This window comes from Aethalodelphis obliquidens, unplaced genomic scaffold (assembly GCF_003676395.1).
Source record: "Aethalodelphis obliquidens isolate GAN/ISIS:26980383/991018 unplaced genomic scaffold, ASM367639v1 scaffold6, whole genome shotgun sequence".
Classification (NCBI taxonomy): Eukaryota; Metazoa; Chordata; class Mammalia; order Artiodactyla; family Delphinidae; genus Aethalodelphis; species Aethalodelphis obliquidens.
In genome coordinates, this window is record NW_020837950.1 from 4,094,659 (window position 1) to 4,115,589 (window position 20,931).

At 44.0% G+C, this 20,931-nt stretch overlaps 1 protein-coding gene across 1 annotated transcript in view; it reads right to left on the reverse strand.

The window, feature by feature from the left end:
• The window catches only part of SPATA18 (spermatogenesis associated 18), a 29,688-nt gene extending 16,104 nt beyond the window's left edge, over positions 1-13,584 (reverse strand). Inside the window, exons 1-4 of the mRNA XM_027104063.1 lie at positions 13,318-13,584; positions 5,079-5,184; positions 4,844-4,959; positions 3,315-3,427 (exon numbers count right to left, since the gene is read on the reverse strand). Of these exons, the coding sequence (XP_026959864.1) occupies positions 3,315-3,427; positions 4,844-4,959; positions 5,079-5,184; positions 13,318-13,404 (422 nt within the window). The 5' untranslated portion in view covers positions 13,405-13,584. The remainder of the gene's footprint in view (positions 1-3,314; positions 3,428-4,843; positions 4,960-5,078; positions 5,185-13,317) is intronic.
• Positions 13,585-20,931: the final 7,347 nt, after the last annotated feature.

The window sequence follows — 20,931 nt, forward strand, 5'->3', positions numbered from 1 at the left end:
TTTATTTTTTGTTATGGATTTATTCATTCATTGAGCAAGTTATAGAGAATTTACGATGCTAGATGTTGGAGATACAAGTGTCAGAATAGCGATACAGGACAGTAACCCTTTGGAGCTTCCAGTCTACTGGATCATAAATATTCACACAAATTTTTCAAAGTTCCAACTTGCAATAAGTGCTATTCTTAGATGATTGTGAAAGAGAATTAGAGGAGAGGGAGAGGAAAGACCATTCAATGTATAGTGGTCGCAGACTCTGAGAAAGTCACATTTAAGCTGAGACCTAAAGGACAAGAAAAAGCCAGCCATGCCAAGAGCCAGCAGACGACTTCCATTTCTCTGAAAAAGCACAGGCAAAGGCCTCGAGGTGAGGAAGTAGACAGAAGACTAGGTGAGGGGAACTTGGCATGAGATGAGGGTGGAGCAAGAGGTAGGGTCAGATCACGCAGGGCTGGGAGAGCCCTGGGAAGGAATTTAGAATTTTTTTCTAAGTACTAAAAGAAGCAACTAACAGCTTTTAAGCCAGGGGGTGACTTGCTACAATAAAAGTATATCTATATTTGCTGTGTGGAAAATGGGTTGTAGTACAGCAAGAATGGACCCAGGGAAGCCAGCTGGAAGGCAACTGGCTGAGGCAAAAGGTAACAGCGACTTGAATGAGGGCAGTGGTAGTAGAATAGAAAGGAGCACGTGTGGGAGACGTTTAGGAGGTAGATTCCACTGGATGTTCTAATAGATTGGATATAGGAAATGAGGACAGGTGAGATTTCTAATCAGAGTCCCAACATAAAATCCAGCAGTCTTCCCTTGTCTAGGGCTCGTCAGACCTGAGCAAACCTGTCCCCATTCAACACTCTATTGGAATTTGCACCTTTGGAACTGAGTCACAGCTAAACTGGTCTCCACGGGGTTAGCCATGGGAACCTCCTGGGGTGGGCCCCTCATTCCACATTAGGTAGCACCCTGGATTTAAAGACAGGTAGGCAGAGTAGTGGAGGAGAGAGCTGGCTACCATAGAATGTGGGGAACAGCCTCCATCATTTCCGATGCCTTAAAAAATGGAACATGAACCACACATGGGTTAAAAAACAAAAACAGGGAAAAGCAAAAGGGAAAAGCACCTTCCCGTGTGCAACTTTCAAATGGCGGAGGGCAGTGTGTATACAGATAGGGAAAGTATACATACAAATGATAAAGCAGGGACTTCCCTGATGGCACAGTGGTTAAGAATCCGCCTGCCAGTGCAGGGGAAACAGGTTCGAGCCCTGGTCCGGGAATATCGTACATGCCGCGGAGCAACTAAGCCCGCGTGCCACAACTACTGAGCCCGTGCGCCACTACTGAAGCCCGCATGCCTAGACCCTGTGCTCCTCAACAAGAGAAGCCACCACAATGAAAAGCACGCACACCTCAACGAAGAGTAGCCCCCGCTTGCTGCAACTAGAGAAAGCCTGCATGCAGCAACGAAGACGCAACGCAGCCAAAAATAAATAAATTTAATTAATTAATTAATTAAAAATGATAAAGCAAACAGGACAAGGGGCATATGAAAGGGTATATGGGTGTTCTTAGTACTATTCTTGCAAATTTTCTGTATTTGAAATTATTTCCAAATAAAAAGCTTTTTTAAAAAAAGCGTGCAGTTCTCGTTTATGGTCCATGATGCCCCTGATGGGTAACTACACAGCCATAGTGACAAGAGAGGCAGGTAGGAATTCCTGGCTCCTACGGATTCTGACTGAAAACAAGAATCAGCAAGTTGCGAAGCTTTGCCTCACAACCAGAGGCAAATGGAGGCAGCAGCAGGGGCCAGCGAATGCGTGAGGAAACTTAACCAGATGAGCCACAACTCAGCGCCCATCAGCACAAGACTCCAGTGCCCAGGTAGAACCAAGGCAGCAAGAACCCAGAGGGCAGTACAAGACAAAAAGCCCCTCTCCTCCATCACCAGGAGAGCACGGAAACAGCCCTTCACCCCTAGACGCCTGTCTAAGGAAGGAGGAGGACAATGAGACCCCTTGAAATGGCAAACACAGCCCCGAACAGAGCTTGGAATTAACTGAATATTTACACAAAACAAACTACGATAAACCAGAAAAGAAGTGGCAGATTTAAGGTTCCTTCTTACCCTTCTCCAAATCAGTTGACGTTAGTTGAAATAAGTCATACGAATTCAGAGGAATTAGGCATCTTGCACAGTTCATTTGTAAATTTTGACTGCTGCAGCTGTAAAACTACACACTGACAGTGGTTCCAGTTGGAAAAATGAATGGGAGTGTGTAGAGGTAACCCTGTTACCGTGTGTGTGTGTGAGAAAGGAAAAATGTCTGGAGTAAAATATGCCAAAATGTTAACAGGCATGAACTAACAGTTGATTTTCATCTTTATACTTTTATTTGTTATAGGCATTTTGACAAAGGAAATGTGTATTACTTTTATAATTGGACAAAATTAAATCAATCAATAGAGATGTTTTCCTTAGAAGGAAATCTAATCAGAGAACAAGGCAGAATGCCATACCCTATTCCATCACAAGCCTTAACTAGTGACAAAAGAATCCCTTGCCATCCTCTACATGTCAGCCATGGAGCAATGCTGTGGTAGGAGAAACACCTTACTGATGGATTTTTATTAGATATGTTAAAAGCAGCTGCATCACATCTGTCTATCTCCCTCAAGTACAACCCAAAGTTTGCAATTTTCTTTGCAGTGATTCCTTGAACTTGCTACCCTGGCTTTGCACACAGCATACATCTGAGATCTGTTACTGCCAGACATTGCTTAACTTTTTAAAAATACATTTTTATATCTAAAAGTTATTCCAAAATCTTGAATGGTTCTCAGTTAGGCGTGTATAACCTCTAACTGACAGATAGATGCAGGCTGCCTCATCTTACTTTTTCTCTCTTTCTCTTAATTTTTCTCTTTACCTGATCTTTCACTATCTTTAACCCTTCCTCTTCTGCCTCTTTTCTTATTTTCCTCCCCAAAGTTAGATTTTCATGCAACAATCTTTCTCTTTCATACATATGGACTGATAGTGGGCCTATGGAAAAGGAGGAGCCCCAGGAATGAAGCCAAGGGGACCAGGGTCTTAGGGATCATAATGTAATATAGGAATCCTGTCCCCAAATTCAAAGACACTGCCTCCCAACTCATACACACACACACACACACACACACACATATATACACACATCATATGACTTATTTGCAAATGTCTACATTTTACATGAGCCAGTATTCTCCTTTCAAACTTAAAAATTAAGAACAGACAATTCTTTTTGGAAGAAAATAACTTGCATTCCTCTTACTCGTCTTGAACCTGGTTGAGTTGATTACGAGTTGCATTCAAATCAGCATCTAATTGTTGTATGTCCCGATCCCGAGCGCCAAACTCTTTACGTCCGTCCTTATCAAACGTGTCCTGGAATGGTACACAAATCAAAACAGAGTCTGAATACATGAAACCGCATGGGCAGATTGCAAAAACACTACGCTGGAAAAAAGAAGTCAAGTACAAAAGGGACGTAATGTATAGTTCCATCTTCATGAATTTCCCATGCAGGCAAAATTAATGGAGAGTGATAAAAATCAGAAGAGTGGTTGCCCTGAGGGTGGAAGGAGGGGACTGGGAAGTGGCATAAGGGAATGCTCTGAAGTGATGGAAATGTCCTCTATCTCGATAGTGGTGTGACTTACAAGAATATATCCATTTGTCAAAATTCACCAACCTATGGTTTTCACTACCGGTAAATGATACCTCAGATTTTTAAAAAAGACAGTGAAATATCATCCTACACCTTTATACCCAAAATAACATCCACAGGGGGTAAAAATCTAAGAGGCATATGAAAATCCCCACATAAAAATTTGTTTAACAACAGCTGATGTCTCCAGAGCCCTTACTACATGTAAGTTGTTTCGCAGGTTTATCACGTTTAACTCTCACAGTGACCCTGTTAGGTCAGCAAAAGCATTGTTTCCATATAACAGATGAGGAAACTGAGACCTAACAGGTTGGACAACCTACACAGGACCATAGAAGATAGACTAGGATTCTGTCCAGTGATCTCTAAGCAGGAGTGCTTTGGCCACTACCTCATAAGGCCCTCTTGCTTAGAACGGCCTGCTCTAAATGGTTCAGTTTTTGAAAGGATTTTATGTAAATCCATATAAACATTTAAAATCAAGGTTACAAATGTTTTGCCTATCCAGACATAGTGATACCAGCGCCTTAAGCAAAGTATGCGTTGTCTTTCCAGTCTGGTCCTCAACTGTTAAAACACTGCCACTGTCGCATGGAAACCACCAATATCAACCACAAATGATGACACTCATGATCGATCTACCAGAATTGAGTTTTCTTCTTATCTTGGAAGTTTCCAAGTAGTTTTGTTTTACTCTTTCAGAATACTGAGCTTTCCCCCATCTAATGATCTCTTTCTCTTCTGACTCCGCCCGGTGGTACCCTGTCTGGGTGGCTAACTTGTTGTTTAAAAGTTACTATTTAGTGCCTAATGTGGGCCCAGCAATGTCCCAGATGCAGACCATCACAAGGACCTTTTCACAGCTGAGGAAGCAGGGGCTTATTGAGTTGCCTGAAGCCATACCACCAGTAGGTAGGCAAGGCTGAGATTTTAATGCCGATCTGTCTTAGGAGAAAGCTTAATCCATTATGCCACGTATTACTGTGTATAGAAACTCACCTTTTCAACCCATGTCTCAATTCACTAACTAGAGTTGAGCCCCTTACTAGGTAAAAACCATGTCTTACGTATGTTTGAGTCCCCAGAGCCTGATCAGGTGCTGAACACCTAGGAGGATCCTTTAGCATCCCTACCTGTAGAGAGGGGACCTTGCTGTCGACAGGTTTTCCTAGGGAAGCGGCAGTAAAGGAGGCCTCCAGCCAAGGCAAAAGGCGCGATTTGATTGTTTCCACACCATCATAACGTCCTCCTAGAAGAATCCACACATCAGGTCAGCGAGAGAAATCCAACCACAGAAACCCAGTCAGAGAGCACGGAGAAGGGACAAAGAAAAGAAAGCAAAGACGGGGATGCATGGGCCATTCTCACCTTCTTGGGCTGCTGTAGCGAAGATCCCAAAGAGTTGTCCCTGCACTTTGGCGACTTGTTCAATGAGTTCGAGGCAATGATTTAGATTTTGATCACATGAGTTCTTCTGCAAAGCCAGAACAGTAGACATCAGTGCAATTTCCTTATTCTGGGACCCACTGCAGGTGATCAAGCACTTCACTTTACACAGGGCCAGCTGGCTCTGGTGTGCTCCCAGGGCAGAGACTGCTGTGTGCTCACAAAACACACTTCCCTCTCCTCCTGGGCACCCACTAGACTGCTTTCCCCAGCTTCCCTAGCGGTCGGTGCAGCTGTGCAAACCAGTCCCTGTTAGGGAGGGGAAGTCATGTGATTGTCCTCAATGATTGTCTTCTTCCTCTCTCCCCACGTCTACTAGCCAAATGCAGAGGACCCCAAGGGCATAAGGGATGGTGGACCACAGGATTTAGAAGGTTGCTAACTGAACACTTGAATTGAACTGTCACATCATTGAGAAAGTTTTTTGGTGGGCAATAAGCCACTGAAACTTGGGGGTTGTTTCTATAGCAATAACCCTGACTCCCTACTCAATGGAACCCTGAAAAAACTTCTTTTAAAAGTAAATAGTCCTTTTGTAACACAATTTAAATCACTGCCTCCTAATTTACCCACTTTACTGGTTCTTACCCTCTACCTAAGTTCAATACATGCATAAAGGGCACTACTTGCTAACAATAAGAAGGTATTGCTGGTTTGAGGATACAATGGAGAATAAGACCAAAAAGATGGCCCAGGCCATACGGTGAGCCAGACAAGTGGGAGAGAGAGGAGAGTAGACAGTTACCCTGCAGTGGAATGAAGTCTTACTATAGGGATGAGCACAAGGTCTATTCAAGAGCCCATTGTCTTAGAAAGTCAGGGAAGGCTTCCAAGACAAAGTGAAATCTAGGTGAGAAGAAATTAGGCAGACTTGGGGAAAGTCTGTCCCCGGAAAGAAGAAGCTAAGAGGTAGACCTCTCAGCTCTTTTTCTGCTTTTCTCATCTCCTTGGTGACCTTTCACCAATTCCTCGTTAGCCAAACCTCTAACTGATTCTAACTCCAAAGGAATGGATGCAACTACAAGCAACAAATTGTGTGGGTATAAAAATGCATAGATTTATGTGTGACCTCAAGCCATAATAAGGCGCTAGCAGGGGGTACCTTCTGGGTACTACGAATCCCGAGGCAGGAAGTGGGAACTAGAAACTGGAATGAAGGGGAAAGGTTCAGATGACCTCTAGGTAAAAGTTTACAAGTAAAATGCAGATCTGTGTCAACAAGGGAAATGGTGCAGACAGGCAGTAAGCTCTTGTGGACAGAGGATATGCCTGGCCTGTCCACTGTTGCATTCCCAGCCCTGCATTCTATTGTCTGTCTGTATTCAAACTCAATATGTATTGGGTTGAGGAATGAAAATGAGGCGATTCACTCACTGTGTCTTTATTACATCCCCCCCTAAATGCCAGGCACTGTTACTGCTTTACATACGTAAACTCAGTTAACCCCACTACAGTACCCTAGGAGATTTGGAGGGCCTTTGTCATCATCCCCATTTTCAGATGAGAAAACTGAGACCCAGAGAGGTTAAATAACATGGCCAAGGTTACTTTAGTAAAATGCCGGAACTGAGACAGGGTTTCAGAGCCCATGCTCTTAACTACTAAACTATAGTGACTTTTGGATCATGATTCGTGCCGGGAGGAAGAGGAGAAGGACTGGATGATGTGACAAAGTGTGAATGAGGAGGGCGCTCAGGGAGGCCTCTCTGAGGACGAGACACTGGAGCTAAGTTCCGGATGCAGAACACCAGGGAAAGAGCAGGCCGGGCTCTGGGAACAGCAAGGGCAAAGGCCCAACGGCAGGAAGGAGCCTGGCAAACTTGAACCAGAAGTAGGTACACGTGGCAGAGGACAGGTGGTCAGAGAGGTTGTCAGGACAGATCCTGGAGGGCCCAGGAGGCCTGGTAAGCAGTCCAGGTGGAATGGACTCGTTGTAACTGAGAGGAAGCTGCTGGTTTACCTTCCATGCCTGGTTAACGGTACCTGGGGACTAGCTCTGTTGTAGCATTGATTTCTGTTGTAGCCATTTCTTCTTCTGTCTCATCCTTCTATCCCCTTTTCCTTACAAGACTAAGTATTTTTGTTTGGGTTTGGTTTGGGTTGGGGTTCTTTTGTTTGTTTATTGTTTGGCCTTGCTGCACAGTTTGGGGGATCTTAGTTCCCCGACCAGGGATCGAACCTGGGCCCGCTGTAGTGGAGGTGTGCTGGACTGCCAGGGAATTCCCTGGTTTGGTTTTGACTGAGTTTTTTTTAAAGACTTTGTCTTTCTCATGTTTGTATCAATCATCACTAGTATCCATAGCAAATCGAAGGGCTCAAAATATTAGATGAATGAGTGAGCAAGTGAGTGACTTAGCATAATATTGACATGATCAGAACATATGGAATCCACAGTCTGAACAGCTCTCTCCATTCCTTCCTCATTGAACCAGCAGCTCCTTGCCCTTGCTGTTTTATCCCTGCACTTACCACAGTGAACTTCAATTCCCCACTTACAGCCATTTGCCCTCTGGCTAGATCATGCCATGTGCTAAGTGGACAGAGAAGGGGCTTGGGAGTCAAGCAGACCTGAGTACCTCAGCTCTGCTACCTGCCACAGTCCTGTGTGATCCTGCACAGGTTATTTAACCTCTCTGATCCCATTTCCTATCCAGGAAAATGGGATAAAGCCTTGCGGAGTGTTAAGAGAATTAAATTTAAAAAAATGCACGTTCCGCACCTTAAAGGCAAAAGTTGTTCAACAGTTGGTACCTGCGAGTCACTACACAGAACTGAATGGAGCAATGAACTGAGTAATAGGGCAGACCATGGTTCAGATCTAGTTCTCCACTTACTAGCTTTTTCTCCTAGAAAGGACCTTTTAAATATGAACTTCCATTTACTCGTATTTAGAAGGTGGTTGATCTCACCAGCTTACTTAGGTGCAGAGTAGAGGAGGTATGTAATAGTTAGCATTATGGTAGTATTATTACTATATGTTCCTGTGCTATGCCCAATGCCTGATACAAAGCAGGGGTTCAGTGTTTGTCAAATGAGTTTGTACACACGACTTAAATAACAGAAGAGAATATACCACGTCAGACAGTTCCTGATCCCAAGACATGTTACAACATGCTGCTGTTTCTAACACAAAGCATTGCACAAGACACTCAACCTGCAATAGAGTCACAGTATTCTACCAAACAATTACTCCCACAAGATAAATAGAGCAAGGATATGAACTAATTATATTGTCTCCTAATTCCAAAGCTCATTCATTCATAAATCACTGAGTTCCTTTCATTTGTAAGCTTTGGGCTGGCAGCTCAGGAAACAAAACTACATTAAAAAATAAAAAGTTGCCTGCTCTCAATGAGCTCACCAGCTGGTGAAGCCAGGATGGAGAATGGGAAACACACAGAAGATAAATAATTCCCTTAGGGCTTCCCTGGTGGCGCAGTGGTTGAGAGTCCGCCTGCCGATGCAGGGGACGCGGGTTCGTGCCCCGGTCTGGGAGAATCCCACGTGCCGCGGAGTGACTGGGCCCGTGGGCCATGGCCGCTGAGCCTGCGTGTCTGGAGCCTGTGCTCCGCAACGGGAGAGGCCACAGCAGTGAGAGGCCCGCGTACCGCAAAAAAAAATAATAATAATTCCCTCAGTGTTTATTAAATGCTCTAGGAAGACAATGAGCTGTAGAGGGAGCAAGATACACTCTGGTGAGGGGTGAGGGTAAGAGGTTAGGACACTTCAAAACGAAAAACAACAGGTACCAAGGCAAGAAACAGTAAGGCATACTATACAGGAGAAGGGAATGCAGGGTCCAGCGACCAGGTAATGAAGGACTTTATTTGCCACATGAAGGGCTTTGGGCTTTATCCCATCACTGAAAAGTTTAATGGAGCAAGTGGAAGATTTGCTTTGATTTTACAAGAATTACTCTGGCAGGAACAGACCAGATAATTTGGATTAGAGAGCGAGTCCTGTGAGACGGTAGTAGCTGTCTGGCTGAGAGATGCTGAGAGCTGTGGCAATGACAAGGGTCCCCTAAGAGTCCTTCCCAGCCCCCAAATTACATCTGTATCAGGCAAGGTCCCACTGATTCTAGCATTACCTGAGGAGGAAGTCAGGATGTTTGGAAACAGGTAAGAGGTATGAGAGGGAAGATACTGTTTTCAGACAGTTTAAAGGGTTTGAAGGAGCTCCAGATAGAGAAGTCCAGTGAGAGTATGTAACCATTACTGAGCACCTACCCTTTGCCAGCCAGGCACTGTGCTAAGAGCTTTAAATACATGTTTAAACGTTTCATTTAATCCTCAAAGCAACCCTACAAATTGGACACCGTCCATCATCTCGAATTCACTAATGAGGAAGACAAAGCTCTTAAGTAATTTGGAAGACATGGTGGTTCAGCTGGAACCTAAACCCATCCTTGCAGCTTCTGGAACTGGAGCCGAGCTCTCTAACACGAAGCTTTACCAGAAGCCGTTGGAAAGTCATCTGGATCTCAGAAAAGAGGTGACGGTTAGAGGTGCGGCTCTGGAAGCCTCCAGCAGAGGAAGAATGGAAGCCACGTGCACAGAGGAGGGCCCATCGAGAGGGGAGAGTGGGGAGGGGGCTGAGGGCGGGGCAGAGGGCAATTTGACTGTTTCAGAAGTGGGCTGAGGAAGAGGGGCCAGTGAATGAAAAACAAAGCAAGAGCAGTAAGAAATAAGAGGACACCCAGAAAGAAGGATGAAGAACGAGGAAGCCAAAGAAGATGGTTTACTCTCTGCTTCACTCATGCATTTACGTTCTCAACAAATCTTTATGGAGGAGGCTACGGTGTGCTGGGTGCTAGGGACCCAAGACAGTCTCGTGCCCCCAAGGAACTTATAGTCTCAGATAAACATGTAAACGAATGCAAAATCGAGTACTGCCTGCTATAATAAAGGTAGGTCCAGAATTCAGAGGTGAGGCTCAAAGGAGGAAGTGGTAAGAAGCCAGGAAGATTCAGGAAAGCCTTCACCCGAGGAGCCTTGTGAGCTCCCACTCTTAAAAATTCTAACTGCTCTAGTGTGGGATCTGGGCATTAGAAAGCTTAAAAAGCTTTCTAGATGATTTGTAGGTGTAACCAAGACCACAACGTTAATGGGAAGTGATATTGATTTAGTGAGTCTCATTCAGCTCTCCCTAAAAAAATTAATGAAAAAGAAAACAGAGTATATCACAATTACTAAAGAGAAGAACTATTTATGAACCTCTACTTCAGTTATATAAGGGTGTATGTGTGCTATGTCGTGATGTAAAATGCATTCATCTCTATGGGTAAGTTTTAAAAACACTGTCCCAGGGCATAGGGCTTTGCCTGCGTTGAGAACCACTGGTATGGGGAATGAGGAGCCCCCGCAAAACGATCCCCTGTACAGCTGTATAAAAATTGGACTGGAGGGCTTCCCTGGTGGCGCAGTGGTTGAGAGTCCGCCTGCTGATGCAGGGGACATGGGTTCGTGTCCCGGTCTGGGAAGATCCCACATGCTGCAGAGCGGCTGGGCCTGTGAGCCATGGCCGCTGAGCCTGCGCGTCCAGAGCCATGGGAGAGGCCACAACAGTGAGAGGCCCGCGTACCGCAAAAAAAAAAAAAAAAATTCAGTTCCTCAGTTTGCACTTGCCAGAGTTCAAGTGCCCAATGACCACCATATTGGACAGTGCAGGTATAGGTATAGATATAGATATAGATATAGATACAGAACACGTCTGTCATCATAGAAAGTTCTGTTGGACAGCTTTGCTCTAAGACTGCCAGTATTGCTGGAGTGGTTGAGCAAGGGAGAGGGTAAGAGATGACATCACAGAATTTAAAGGACCACAGTTGTATAGGAGCTTGATGGCCATTGTAGGAACTCTTTTTCTGAGACAGGAAGTTTGGAGAGTTTTGCCAGAGGAGTAACCTGATCTGACTTGACATTTAGAAGAATGACTTTGGGTTATTTTTTTAATGATCCAAATAAAAGATGACCAAAGGTGGACAAGGGTGGCAGCAGCAGGGGTGGTGGAAAGTGATCAGGTTCTGCACGAATTTACAACTGGTACCCACAGATTCTGCTGGTGAGAAGAAAGTGGAGTATGTCATGATAAAGACTATTAAGTTAGGAAAGAAGTTGGTGTTTGGGGCATGGGAGAGGCTAGGGTCAGTCTCAGGCTGATTTGACTTTGAGATGACAATAGCACAACTGAAAATGTCCAATGTACAGTTGGAGAAGAGAGAGCTCAGATGAGAATAGGACCTGAATATAGATATGAGATGATCAGCATAGGAGTAAGAGATGAAGCAGGAATGGAGGTAGAAGAGAAGATTTCTAAAGTCTGGCCCTTGAAGAACAGTTACAAGGGGGGAGTGGGTGAGGCAAGGAGACAAATTATTAGAGCCTTAGAAGAATAGGGGTGTTGAGAGTCCAATGTGACAGAGACGCCAAAGAGTTGAGAAGAAATGATGTTGCCCAGGGAATGGCCACAAAATTTGGAAAGCCATTTATCTCTTAGAGTGCAGTCTCTACTATTCATGTGTGTGTGTGTGTGTGTGTGTGTGTGTGTGTGTGTGTTTTAGGGGGCGGGGTGGGACAGGTGAAGAATCTAGATTAAAATGGTCTCAGTGAGAACAGAGGAATGGGATGCACCAGTGTCAGTGAGAAGGGAAAGTGCAATAAACTTTGGCATTTCTCAGTACTTACAGGTATTTTCAAAGCAATCATTTAATTTGGTCCAGCCACTACTAGTATCATTTGTGTTAAATATTGTCTAGTGACAAACTGAATACACTTTTTAATATTCAGAGTTAATTTAGACCACAAGCAAGAAAAACATTTTTTCTTGTAAGAGGGAGTTTTAAGAAGGGTGAATACATGTATAGGACTTGTTATTCTCAACCTTCTGAGACTAGGTAACAAGTAGCCACTTTTAAAGGTAGGTGCTAAGGGGAATCCAAGGCTTTGTGCTAGAGGTGAATTTTAGTTTTCCTGCAATCTCGGCGGAGAAGGAATAATCAGTGCTCGTTCTTTAAATGTGCGCAAAGGGGGTAAACCCTAGGAAGGAAGGCTAAGAAGAAAGCTGTAGCTATGCTTTGAGCTCCCCTCCTCCCAGGAGCCCTGGTTAGAGGGTGGATAGGAAAGCCCAGGGACTCATGACAGCAACCAGTTGCATTTTTCCTGGTAGAATTTCAGAAACAAGCTGATCTAGACTCAAAAATTTGAGATCTAAAAAGGAACCTTACCTATCATCTAATTCCAGTCTCCCATTTAGCAGGGGAGGTACTGAGACCCAGAGGTTAAATAAGTTGATTCAGCTAGTTCTATGCAGAGCCAGACCTAGAAGCTAGGGGGACTGATTCCGTGTCCCCAGCTCTCTCTGCCTCCCTGTTCTACTTACTGTGTGAAAATAGGACTCCCCTTTTTAAGACAGACCAACCGAAGCAAAATTCAGCACTGGAGTTCTACTCTCTGGGTGGTGGAGATTAACTGGAACTGGAGTGGGAGTGGGGATTAAGGAGATTTGAAGAACCCTTCTGGGTTTGATGAGAGAATATGGGCTTACACATGCCTTGGCAACAGGCCTTCTGAAATCTGCCCTGGTGTTGAAACTGTGCCTTACTTGCCATGCTGACCAGAACACAAGTGAAACCCGCAACAGTAACAACTGCCCGTTTCACTGATTTCTGGGTACTAACTCCTGGGTGTATTTTTATAAAAATCCATCCTGATACAACCACAAGTTATCCCCAGAGTGGGAGACTTGAGGAAAGGCAAGAGGAGGGATGTAGTAAAAATAATAATAATAATAATTCGAGTCGGGGGTATGAGGGTAGACTGCTGGCGGAGGGGATAGGTGGGAGAGTGGCAGTCTTGACCACACCCCGGCGGCTCGCAGGCCTTTCGCGTTGCTAGGGCCGCCAGCGTCCTTGGCTACTGCTGGGTAAAATGCGTGCTCTCTTCCCAGACTCCGAGTCCCGCGCTCCGCACGGAGAAAGGGGAACCCGCACTTTCCTTCCTTCCCGGCGATGCGGGTCCGATGCTGGGCCCTAGTTAGGCATCACAACCGCGGGACTTGGCAAAGCGGCCACCCGGAGACCAGTGCTAAGAAGTCCCCGCCGAGGGTCGTGCGAGGAACTAGAGGGAGGGGCGAGCCCCGGGGGTCTCCCACTCTGACTCACGTTGTACTGCCTCAGCCAGGACTCTAGCTGGTTCTGCATCGATCTTAAAGATTCGTTGGAGACCAGTTTCCTCAGGTTATCCGCCATTGCTCGTTTTTCCGCTCGGCCCCGCTCTGGGAGATGGACTCGTGGACTGCGAGCCGATGTGGCGGGAAAAGTGTTATCTTCTGGAGGGGCTCAGAGCGCGGCTGGTGTTTCCATCCTCCCTCTCCGGTCGGACGGGGCAGGGTTCGGGAAGCCGGAGGGAGGTGCCCTGGGCCACAGCCGCCGCAGCTCTTATGCCGCCCCGCGCGGTCTCCAGGCTCCCCTGCGGCTGCCAGGAGCCCCGGCCAGAACACCCGGGTGATTGTGAAACAAACCTTGACGTGAGCGCGCGGCTGTTAGGTACGCGCGCCGCCCAGCCCCAGCCGCGCCCTCCGCCCGCCTGCAGCCCAGGCGCCCTCCCTCCGACCCCGGGGGTCCCGGGCACCCCGCGCGATGCCGCCGTTCCTCCCGATGCTGGTGGTGCTGCTGGTGGTCGAAAGCGAGGGTGCCCAAAGCCAGTGAGACTCCGGGTTGGGCCGGGGGCTGGAAGACGCTAAGACTACGGACGGCGGCTGCCCTACCCGCTGATGGGCTGAGACGCGCCTGCAGTGTAGGATGGGGGTCAGCTGGAGGCCTCTTGTCTAGAAAAGCAAAGGTCGTTTCTCCCTAGACGTCTTTGGTTAGGCTCTGAAGAAAGCACCTGTTTGGGTCCTTCCTTTATTCTTTCATTTCTCAAGGCTTTAATTCTTCATTTGTTAACATCTGGGGTTTTGTGGGTGCCCAGGTAAATAGATGTTAGCTCCAGGATGTTCACAAATTAATCAGGTTTAAACAAGATTTGGTCTATTTTTAGAATCACTAACACTCTAAAGCTTCATTTAATTATGAATTCTCTAATTGAGACTTTGTTCAAGTTCAGGGCCGGTTTGGCGCTATTTCAAAAGGGTGTATTAAGCCACAGTGACAGTTTGAACTACTTAAGAAATGAAACCATTTCAACCATCATTAAGCACTTTAGAACCCTTATTTTCTATGCCATCAAATGATGTGCAGATTGCAAATCATCCTCATCTATTCATTAAAACAGTGTGGGTGGAGCAGGGCCTCAACTAGCTAGTTTAATTCAGTTCCTTTTCTTCAGGTATATGAGAATATATGAACATTGCACATGTCCACCTACCGTAAAATTCAGAATTTTTGCCCCCCCCCCTTTTTTCCTCTTAATTACAACGGTTTTAATGTCCTCTAATAAAAATGAAAGGCTCATTTCTGGAGCCTATGTTCTTACTATCTTCTATAGACCACAAAATAAGAACTATAAAAGTTCTTATCACAAGAAAAAAAAAAACCAAACTTGTAACTATGTGTGGTGATGGATGTTAATTAGATTTATTGTGGTGATCATTTCACAGAATATACAAATATTGAATCATACATAATGTATTCTTTTGATTATATCTCTACAAAAAGAGAAAAACTAAGGAATATAAAAAGAACACACATTATTTTATCATGGTGCAATAACAGTTACTAAACTAAAAAAACCACTATTCATTAGAGACTTTCTTCCTTTAAAAAATTATAAAGAAGGAGGAAGGGAATGGAGAAGAATCTCATAGGTTTCTTAATTTAGGGCCAGTAACTGCACACTTTAATAGGTAATTGGAATCTTTGAACAGTCGGATTTACTTATTAATAAAAACCAAGTTGGAATATTTGCTTATATTAGACTGTGTTAAATCCTCTTCCTTGCTATGGACACTTTAATTAACTGCTAATCCTTGTTTATATCATCTTACAATAGTTCTTACTTCACAGGAATATTACAGACTAAATAAGATCATTCATGTGAAGTATACTTAGCACAGTGCTTGGCATATGTTATAGCAAGTGCTTCCTAAATGCTATGATCACTATTACAACGAATGTAGATCACAGTATTATATTAAACAGAGAAAACTAGGTTGGAAACAATGTAAATCAATGATAGGGTAATGACTGAGCAAACCATTCAATGAAATTTTCACACTAGAAATCTTGTTATTGAGGAATATCTAGTATCTAGGAATTCTTACTACATAATGTTAAGTGAAAAAAGCCAGACACTAAATTATATATATTGTGTTACATTATACAACGTGAAACCAAGGCATGACTATGGATGATTTTAATTTGCTCCTTTATACTTTTCTGATTTTCCAAATTTCTACCATGAACACAAACTGCTTTTATGAAAACTTACTCAGAAACAAAGTTACCCAAAAACTTTACCACCTTCAGAAAAATGTTAGTCAAAATATCAATATTTAAGCCAACTCAAAACAGAATATGCTTTGACCAAATGTTCATATTACTAATTTAATAGACTTATAGAGTCTTAGGATAAAATGGGTCTTTGAAATCACTTTACAATATGCTACCTGATGTTATTTATCTCTACAATACTGGAGCCCCACAGCTAGATTCAAGACCCTTCAGGCCTCCAGTCATTTCATACACTTCTTGGTTTCTGTAGAATTCTGGAGCATGGCTGCCCATAGCAGGAACTTGATGCTCACTAACAACAAGCATAGTTCTTAAGGACTCAAAACAAAGGAAATGCATACTTATTCATTATTTATCCCCCCAAAACTTCCAAAAGAGGATCTGAGATGGCTTACAGTAAAAGGCTTGTGGAAAATATCATTGTTAGATTTAGAAATCTGTGTGTGTGTGTGGTACGCAGGCCTCTCACTGTTGTGGCCTCTCCCGTTGCGGAGCACAGGCTCCGGACGCGCAGGCTCAGTGGCCATGGCTCACGGGCCCAGCCGCTCCAAAGCATGTGGGATCTTCCCAGACCGGGGCACGAACCCATGTCCCCTGCATAGGCAGGCGGACTCTCAACCACTGCGCCACCAGGGAAGCCCCCTAGAAATTTTTTTAATGGAAAAAATATGCCCCCAATTTAAGCTTATGTACTAAGATTGAGCCTTATTTTACATTTATTTCTGGGCTTTGTAGTAGTCAAGGCAAAAAGGAAAATGGGCGGTATGATTAGTACTATTTGATTTTAAAAGTATACATACTAATTTTTTGAATGAAAACACATTTTTCTGGTACCAGTTCTAAAATATGTTTATTCTTTTCCAAAGAGTATAGAACAACATAGATGAAGCTGTCCTTAATAACCCCCCCTTTTTTTTTTAGAAAATATAGAAACAATCTTAATTTGATTGTTTCTTGCAGTCACCTTTGATCAATGCTAAGGGGGTAAAACTAGAACACATGCCATCAAAGAGAGAGCCAAGCAATTGACACCCCATTTCTTAGCTCTCTGGTGATGTTACTTGATACAAGCTTAGAATTTCCATACGTGTAGGAATAAGTGGATATCCTCATAAGTGCCCTTAATGATGATCTCCTCCTCAGAGCTTTTTATGGGTGTAGGATGGTAATCAATTTAAGAGAGAGCTAGAGTCTGGAATGCAAACAGACGATTTTGCTGATTAAAGAGGAATCCATATGCTTCAAACTACAAGTATGCACTCAACAAGTTTGAGATTCTGCTTTAAAAGTCTATTTTAGGGCTTCCCTGGTGGCGCAGTGGTTGAGAGTCCACCTGCCGGTGCAGGGGACACGGGTTCGTGCCCCGGTCCGGGAAGATCCCACGTGCCGCGCAGCGGCTGGGCCCGTGAGCCATGGCCGCTGAGCGTGCACGTCCGGAGCCTGTGCTCTGCAACGGGAGAGGCCACAACAGTGAGAGGCCCGCGTACCGCAAAAAAATTTAAAAAAAATAAATAAAAGTCTATTTTATGTGTATATATGAAAGAAAATATCAGTTAAGTAAAGGTACTATTCGGAGAATCTTTTGATGCTCTAAATTTTGTTCCAATTTGATTATTTTAGGATATTATCAAGTAGGCAATTATTTGGGAAGAAAAGATAAAAATCGAATCTTTCTTTTTGGTACACTATCAGGTAACATGGAGAAGTTGAAAGAACAATGAACTTGGAACATGGATACTCTTGCTTTATCTCACACTCTGCCAGTTAGTGGCTTCTCACGACTTTACATAAGTCTTTAATCATTCTGAACCTCATGTTTTTTCCATCCTATATAATGAAAAACATGGACTAGATGAGCTCTAAGATCTCTTACAGTTCTCACATTCTTTAATGCTATTTTTCCTTTTTTTTTCCTTTTAACATATTGGTTATGGTTCGGATTGAGCAAATCTTGCCCTTTGTTTCAGTTTTTGGTTCACAGTTCAGTTGAGGTCAAGCCTTGATTCTGAGAGCATTAGCCAATAAGCAAAAGTTGAGCCTCTTTCTTGCATACAACTTAATCTGCAGACTTTCTGGAATAACTAATATACCTAACCTCCAGGAAATAAACAAGTGGGTTCACCAGAGTTGCACTTTTTGTGTGTGTGTGTGTGTGTGTGTGTGTGGTACGCGGGCCTCTCACTGTTGTGGCCTCTCCCGTTGCAGAGCACAGGCTCCGGACGCGCAGGCTCAGCGGCCATGGCTCACGGGCCCAGCCGCTCCGCGGCATGTGGAATCTTCCCGGACCGGGGCACGAACCCGCGTCCCCTGCATCGGCAGGCGGACTCTCAACCACCGCGCCACCAGGGAAGCCCTAGTTGCACTTTTAATTAATTTAAATCCAGCTCAAACTGACAAAATCTTCCTAACTCCTCCAACCCCACAAAGCTCATTACTCTCTTCTTTATACTTTCTCTCTCTAACTTTAGACATGTTGATACTGTTAAAGTTATCATACTATATTAAACTTATTTGTCTGCATCCTATATAAACTTGTGAGCTTCTTAAAGAAAAGGGCAAAGGTTTATTTAGCTTAATTTCCTCAGCATAGCAAGTAACACTTTCTAAGCCCTCTATAAATGTTCGATAAACTGAATTGTTAACTAAAAGATACAGAAGTAAAAGAAAGAAAAGAGGAAAGAAGGTAGGAAGGAGATGATTGGCTGCTCCATATCTGATGTCATAATCCCATTGAGGTAGAAGAAAAGCAAATTTAATAGCCAGTTGGTTGTTCTTAGAGCATCATAATTCTACCACCCAGCCAGGAGCCATTTGATCTAGAGAAGGGTAAGAGTCAAACATCTTGGTGGAATAGGCTTTCTGAAAGTCCTTAATTGTGTCTGGTTCATATTTTACCTACATCAGTTAGCTGGAGATATTTTTAATTTGGGATTTTAAGAAGCCAACAAAAGACTGACAGAACCCACTCTCAGTATAGTGAGAGCTGTGTGTGTTTTTCACGCTTGTACGTAAGAAACCTGTATGCAAGAAGCTACAAGGATATACAGTGGGATCTTCATCATAATTTCCAGTGCTCCCTCACTAGGGACAGTTGCAAACCCTTAGCCAGTGTGGCTAAAGGCATAATCTGTTCTGCTCTGGCCAGGATTCTTTTTCAGGCACCCCAGTCCTCTTCTGTGTGTGCCATGCTATTCTTATCCTACGGCTGTCCGTGTCAGAATCTCAGTCCTTTGGGTCAGGGCCTATATTACCATTTGAAGAAAATCTTTTAGCCTTTGCTGACCCGATTGCATGAAGTGTCCTTTAAATTCAAATTGTATTGGTAGTATTGCCAAAGCACTTTGTCTCTACTCGTAGGTAGAAAACACTAATTTGTCCATTCACTCAGCATTCTGTAACCTGAATGCTCTGTGTTCTCATACTATCAACTTCATTTGGATCTTTTTGTTCTCTGCCACACTGGAAAGAAGCTTCCCCCCGCTGGACAGAAGCAGGGATGCTGTTTTCTGTATAATACCAACAAGCATTCCCTACTCAGTGCAACAGTTCAGAATTTTTCTGTAAAATTATTTCATGCCCACTATTGATTAAACTACAAAAATGAGGAAAATTTTAATATATCACAACTGTATCACCTTAGCATGTAAATAAACTATTGATACTATAGAACATTTGTAGCAAATACAGATTAGAAGAGGGGGGAAAGTAGATTTGGTGTGATTTTTGAGGGTTACAAGATACCCCTCCTATCTCAACCCAGGATTCCATCCTTTTAGTTAGTTCAAAAAAGAAGGCATCCTTGCCCTCAAGCTTTTCAGCTTTGCTCGCTAGACTCTTGGCAAATACTTGGCTCTGAGAAAATGGTCATTGAAGATATGAGCTTAGGACACATTAAGCTGATGCAAAGGTGCAGTGGGTATAATCTACATTATAAGATACCCTTAAACACCTGAGGAGAGGGACGTGGGACAGCATGAGAACAGTCTCTAGGATGAAGGATGTTGAAATAGATCTTTTCGACACATTTGATAAACATTTACTGAATTTCTAGTGTGACAGAAACAACTGCCTTAATCCTAAGGCAAAATTAGACTCAGTCCCTTCTCCCTAGCATCTCACAATCTATTCAGGAGAGAGAGACACAACCATAGTTCATTGTGACAAGTTACAATAGGGTAAATATAAAATTGTATGGAAACACTGACCTTCCTCTACTTCCTCCTCCATCCCCCTGAAGAAAGGAAATTGTAATGCATGTGCACATATCAGCAACACTTAGGTGCCAGTAATATTTTTTACCCAATAGAAAAAAATTAATCCAATAGTCACCCATCAAAGTTACTAAGTACATATGATGTACTTGGTTCCTAATATGTCCAGGATTTGGGGCAACACAGAAGTAGTAACACATTATCCCTATATTTTAATGAGCTTACAGTCTACCCAGGAGCACAATCTATGTGCATGAAAAGTAAAATAACACAAGATAATGTGTTACTAAGTATCAAATGGGTGTCATAGCAAATTGGTGCCATACAGTTAAAAATAGAGAGTAAGGGATACCCCTCGTGGCACAGTGGTTAAGAATCTGCCTGCCAATGCATGGGACACGGGTTCGAGCCCTGGTCTGGGAAGATCCCACATGCCACAGAGAAGCTAAGCCCGTGCGTCACAACTACTGAGCCCACGTGCTGCAACTACTGAAGCCCGCACGCCTACAGCCTGTGCTCCGCAGCAAGAGAAGCCACCGCAATGAGAAGCCCGCGCACCGCAACGAAGAGTAGCCCCACTCGCCGCTACTAAAGAAAGCCAGCGCGCAGCAACGAACACCCAACGCAGCCAAAAATTAATTATTTTTTAAAAAGAGCATAATAATGATTGGCTGTAATTGTCAGGCAGAGGTGGAACTGAGGTTGGTGCCTAAAGATGACTGGAATTTGGGGAGGTATGAATTCATAGACCAGAAAGATGGCCAAATAAATAAATTTCAGCTTAGTGGAAGAAATGTGACAATAAAGGCATGCTTGAGGATCACAGGCAGGGGCACGGAAATCAGCAATTCATGATGGGGAGGAAGATTAAAGAAGCCTTCCCAGGGCTTCCCTGGTGGCGCAGTGGTTGAGAGTCCGCCTGCCAATGCAGGGGACGCGGGTTCGTGCCCCGGTCTGGGAAGATCCCACATGCCGCGGAGCGCGTGGGCCAGTGAGCCATGGCCGCTGAGCCTGCGCGTCCGAAGCCTGTGCCCCGCAACGGGAGAGGCCACCACAGTGAGAGGCCCGCGTACCGCCAAAAAAAAAAAAAAAAAAAAAAAAAAAAAAAAAAAAA